The 6000-nt window shown below is 36.9% G+C and overlaps 1 protein-coding gene across 1 annotated transcript in view; it reads right to left on the reverse strand.

Annotated features, from left to right (window-relative positions):
- Positions 1-5717, reverse strand: part of col14a1a (collagen, type XIV, alpha 1a) — a 151207-nt gene extending 145490 nt beyond the window's left edge. The window contains exons 1-2 of the mRNA XM_087812431.1: positions 5644-5717; positions 1422-1516 (exon numbers count right to left, since the gene is read on the reverse strand). Of these exons, the coding sequence (XP_087668557.1) occupies positions 1422-1494 (73 nt within the window). The 5' untranslated portion in view covers positions 1495-1516; positions 5644-5717. The remainder of the gene's footprint in view (positions 1-1421; positions 1517-5643) is intronic.
- Between the last annotated feature and the right edge of the window lie 283 nt (positions 5718-6000).

Genomic DNA, 6000 nt, shown 5'->3' on the forward strand with positions numbered 1-6000 from the left:
AGTATGTATGAAGTATTGATTTCCAAATGTTGAAGCATTTCAGGTCGAATTAGTTTTCAATTAATCATTTATTTTAATCTTTTTTAAACTGAAATGTTGAGTCCATTTTTTCTTAATAGAAAACTTTAAAATAAAATACATTTCTTTACCCATATTTGTATTAACTGGAAAATAATATCAAACTCTATATTTTATGAATTCAACATTTTTTAATTTTTGGCCTTTCAAATCCAATTGTCTGTTTAACTAGCTCGGTACTCTTCGATATTTCTCTTTTTCTTTATTCTCGCGCTTTGGTGCCGACATGATCGGAGAAAAATATGACTTATAACGCTCAGTCTCGGGGACTTGCATCAGTGAAACTGAGCGACATCAGAGAGGAGCCGCCGGCGCGTCGCGATATCACCAAATCAATAATAAATCCACCTCCTTGTACAAACACACAAAACACTTTATAAATGACCTGATGCTAACAACTTAGCTCATTAGCATACGGCTAAGAAGGTTTACACTTGTTTGGAAGTTCACGATCTTATTAAGAAAACAACTGAGACGAGATGAAAAGTTCTTACAATATGTTGCTTTAACAAAGGAGGTTGAAAGAGACGAGTGACTGGATCACTAGTGTTTGAGTAGATCATAAGTTAGTCTTACTTCCGTGTATATACTGCGACACGTCGCCATAGCAACCAAGACTAGCAAGCTGCGCCGCACAGTTCACAGACAGACGGAGACGTAAACGACGAGACATAGAAGTACAAATTGACAACTTTACAGACGTGACACTGATTGGACAAAGTGTGCATTTAAGAAATGTTTGATTTATACAATAAAAAATTATAAATGGTTGAACATTTTTTTGATATGCATATCACACGTGCCAATATCATGATATCGATATTTCTATATATCGTGCAAAATAAATTTAAATAAGACAACATTTTAAGATTGAATATTATTATCTTACAAAATATAAATTATTTACTTAAATTACATAAAATAAAATAAAATACAAAGTTCAACATTTGAAGTCAATTCAATCATTTAGTATGATGGCACTGATATACTCCCAGAACTTTTCAATCTATATATAAAAAGTCAACATTGAAAGTTTGAAGTCAACAGAATCATTATTCGACACTATTTGACGACAGCCAGCGCCACGAGACGAGTTGAAACGAGGTTGATTACGAAGCTCATCGGAGCGTTATCTATTGTGCAGCACACTGTGGAGCACGTAATCACAGCGGCTTGATGTGCTCCATTACAACACGTTTTTTAAACAAACCCCAGAGAAGCGACGACACTTGCTGTCGGGCGAAATGACACGCCGGCGTGCAGGTGGTACGATCAGAGGTGTAAACCAGGAGTCGCGGCACATCAAACGCCGAAGAGAGGAGAAGTCAAGTGAGTTTTCTTACCTTGATTCTGAGCCTTGCAGGGGAGGTCGGCGACGATGACCAGCAGCACCAGTAAATGCCCCCAGGACAACATCCTCACACCAGGCGCTCCAGACCTGCACAGAGAGGAATCACAGACCGTGAGAAAAAGGGGAATAAAAGGAGGATTTTCAGACACTGAGAATGCCACACAGCTGCTCCCTGGCCTCGCGGGTCACGACGGCCCACCTTGGCCTGTCGTATAGCCACGAGGCACTGATCTGGGATCCGTTACTTCTGGCCGTGGTCCACTTTGAAACAATTAGACGGCAGTAGTCCGTCTGTCTAGACCGACCACAGAGCAGCCGTCGCGTAACTCGCCTACACAGAGGGAGAGACAGAGGAGCACTTTGTTGAAGAGGAGACCAGAAGATCTCTGTTGGCCCGAGTCCTGTTTGGACGCTAAGTATTTCTCATTGACAAAAACTTTGTCGTTCGTCATCAATATCTTGGAAAAGACTACAAGTGGATGATAACCTTTTCGAAGATGCTTGAGAATAGTTTTATTTTCTAATATAATGGGAACACTGAAAAATAAACACTTTTTCTTTAATCAAGGCCAACAAACAGCCGTTCAAAGTCTGGTCCTGCTCAAGGTTTCTGCCTGTTAAAGAATGTTTTGTCGCCACAGACACTTGTTGTGATCCGCTATGACCCGTTTTTCTTAGAGAATATTATTATGATAGACACTTTTAATAGAAATCGAATGTAATTTTTATTAAATTATATGATGAGAACACTTATACAATATAGTCAAGTTAATTATAAAGTAAAATTAATGTCGTAAATAAGGTTATCAACGAGTGTAAGTATGCAGTGGCCTTGTAAAAATAAACTACTGGTGGTTATTTGATTTTAATTTAAGCTTTTATCTCATTTTTTTTTTAATTATCCATGTGAAAGATGGTTCTGCTCAAGGTTTTAAAAAAGGTTGTTAAAAATAAGTCCTTTGAGGCCACCGTTTTTATTTATTTTATAAAATGCTATTTAAACAGTAAAGTGTCTTTAGATAATTGTTATGATATGACACTTTAAATTTAATGTATAAGATTATTATGGGAACAATTAAAACGGCTGGAGTTAAGTATAAAGTAAAATACAGAAAAAAATTGAATTATGTAAAAAAAGGTTATCAACAAGTAAAAGTATTATCTCAAAAACACTAGAGTTTAAATAAAACCATGAAAGAGAAAAGAGAAACCCATAATCAGGTCATAGTAGTGAGTGAAACCTTCCTTTTAACAGGCAGAAACCTCAAGCATAACCAGACTCATATTGACGGTCTCCTGCTGTGAACGGCTGTTTGTTGGCCTACATTAACAAAAATAATGTATTTATGCTTCACTATAATAAAATAATATGAAATAAAATACGATCAAATAACAGCTAACAGTTTTAATAGTGTCAGCGCATACTAACACCGTCTCCAGATAAACATTACATTACATTGAATTTAAAATGTAAAAAAGACTATTAAAATGAATTAAATAATGATTGAATAATTATAAATTAAATATTGATAAATGTTACATTATTGTAAAAAGAACACGATACAGTTACTCTAACTTTGTTCTATTTTGACGTCAATAGTTTGGCATTAACGCAGTCATAAGGATCCAATATTAACGGTCTGATATCTACAGTATTGAGGATAGATATTAGATGTTGGAAAAAGGAAGTTCGGTCTCTATGGTGTTCATTTCCTTGATCCAAGAAGCTTCAACCAAACTGGATCAAGTCAATCTCCAGCCGTGGATGGAATTATGACCATGTTTAATGCATTTTAACAAAGCAAAGGCTGGAATTGATGTGAAAGATAAGATAAGCTTCTTTTTTTTATTGGTGAGTCAGTGAAAGCTTATCGTCGTCTGAAGTTTGACTGGAGACGTTCACGGAGTTTAAAATCTTCACCTTCTTAGTGAGGTGTGAGAAAAATCGAAAAACTTGAATATCGCAAAATGTTACGATACCGTTTAATGATACATTTTTTTGGCTCATTTTAATTTTTATTTTATCATAGTTCTTTTATGTTTATATTTCGATCAAGAGTGTATAAAATAAGATCATTTGTAAATACAATGACAATGTTTGTTCCTATTTGTGTTGCAATTACAACTCCGGCCTCTAGATGGCAACAGTTGTTACATTCACCAGAGCTTAAGGAACAATAAAAATCCTGTGTGATACTGCTGATGACTGAGGACGAGAGGATACAGTCGCCTCCAGCAGCTTTTGAAGCTGTAGTTTGGACATATTTTGGTTTTAAAACAAATGAAAGCAGTTACGACTTCGTCAAGAGTCATGTGGTCTATAAATTCTGCAACACCATAGTCAAGTACTTGACAATACTACAAGTAAATCCTTGTTCCTAGAGTATCACAATATATTGCCGTATCAACATATTCTTGACAACACACAACTCTACTTCCAAGCATGATGCGAGACGCTCCACCAGAGGTGGCAGAAATTCTTTTGGTTTCATTCATGAAAAAAACATGAACTCTGGGTCAGGGATAAACATCATGAAACTAACAAGGTTGTTTTGAACAACTGGAAGGACGACGTGGAGAAAAACAATCTCAAGAAATCTGCATCCAAATAAAAAGAGAAAACAGCCGATCTCATATGTTGAACCCTCATTTATTTTCTCAGTTCATCCACTCCTCCATTGTGCCGCTCATTATTACAAACACAGGTTGGACTGACAGTCCTGCCGACTTTACTCCGAGGGAGACGCTCTGGCAGCCAGAGGTATGAATAAAACAGCACTTGTCACAAAGTTGTTTCAAGACTGAATTATTGTCTGATGTCAAGGGAAGCCTGTGGTGCTGCATCATCCAGCAGCTATTTTGATTCCCAGACAAGGATAAAGTTCCAGAGAAATGTAGATGGCAGCCTCAAAAATACTCCAGGAGTCAGTTTTGATTTACGAGTATTTATATAACTCAACGCCATTATGTAAGAAACGTCTCATTCGAGACAGAACTTTTCACAATCGTCTACGACGAGCCCTAATTTATGACTTTATATACAACACAAACTCCCCCACCTCAGGGATGAACTTCCATCAATACTTCATTTTATATTTTCATAAATAATAAATTCATTTGTTACCCCAACATGTTTTCCTTAAAATAACCAAGTATTCAACTTCACATCAGAAACGTTAGGTTTGTAATTTAATGGACATTTTCAAAACAAGTATAAAGATTAAAATAAATAAACTATAACAGAATGGTAAACTCCATTTCAGAATGATAGTTGCTAGCAACGCTATTGGCTAGCTAAGCAGACAAGTAAAGGAAATATACTCATTAGTTTGAGACCTTGGCTCTTGCTTTGGCTCTGGAGGTAATCCACAGGCTGTGATGTCAGTTAAAGAAACAGTGTCTTTCCAATAGCTAGAGTGTAAGTGTTAGGGGGTGGTGTGTAAAACTCCAGTACTGCCATAAATCTTTACTTTTTTTCAACTTTATCTTGAAATGCATAGAATAGTATTGAGCATAACATTTAAAATTTAAAATTAAAGGACATTCTTGTGGAAAATATTGTGTTTTATGCGATAATTCCATGGTTGACTAAAATCTTATTATATTCACAATTCACTGATGCCATTGAATATTTACTGGTGTCACAGAATGAGCCAAAAGTACACATGGTAACGTGTGAAGACTGTGATTTTATCTCAACCCTATCCTCACACGAGAACTCACTCAGTCCACTTCAATATTTTAAATCTAAAGACTTTTTGGTAGAAAAACTGAGATGTTTCCTGTCCCAGTTGGAAAATAAAGTTTATTTCTTCTTTTTTAATCAGAATACAATAAGGGACAGAATCAAACCAAAGTAAGTCGATGGCTTTTAATTATAGTTAACTTTCTTCCTTCATTTAAAGACATAATTCGTGTCACTTTTAAACAGATCATTAAGACAATACTACATCAATTAAGTGACACAAGACATTTCAAAACTATTCACGAGGACTGCTCTATCCCCAAGATCGGTAACCTCATCCATACTACACATTTTATTTATTTATTTTTAATAATAAATTTCGACCTGGGTCAAGTCAAGCGGTTACCGTAATTACGTGACGTTGCGTTTATTTTCACCTGCGCGTTGGACTTTTCCTCGCGTCTTTATCAATAAAAAATGTATTTTATTTCTAGATAAACATACGTGCACGAGGGAGGCGCGGACCTACCTTTTAAAAATAAATAAATTCCACCGTTCTATATTTTTTTTTATCCACAATCCTCCCAGTAAAAGCTGCTGCTCTCCTCCGTTCTCTCCTTCTCTACTCCGGGTGCAGCTCGGTCGGTCCGGAGAGGCTGTTTCTCTCCTCCTTATTCTCTTATCCCTCCCTCCAGCTACTCCTCTGTCCAGACCCTCGCAGAAGAGAGAGAGAGAGAGAGAGGGAGAGGGAGAGAGGGAGAAAGAGAGAGGGAGAGAGAGAGAGAGAGGGGAGGATGAAGTGCGGCTCGTGCGCGAGACCCCCTCAAAACCCCGCCGGTCCAGACCTCGATCACAGTCTTGATCGAAACACGTTCAAACCAGAGAT

Source organism: Callionymus lyra, chromosome 17, assembly GCF_982586985.1.
Source record: "Callionymus lyra chromosome 17, fCalLyr1.hap1.1, whole genome shotgun sequence".
Taxonomy (NCBI): Eukaryota; Metazoa; Chordata; class Actinopteri; order Syngnathiformes; family Callionymidae; genus Callionymus; species Callionymus lyra.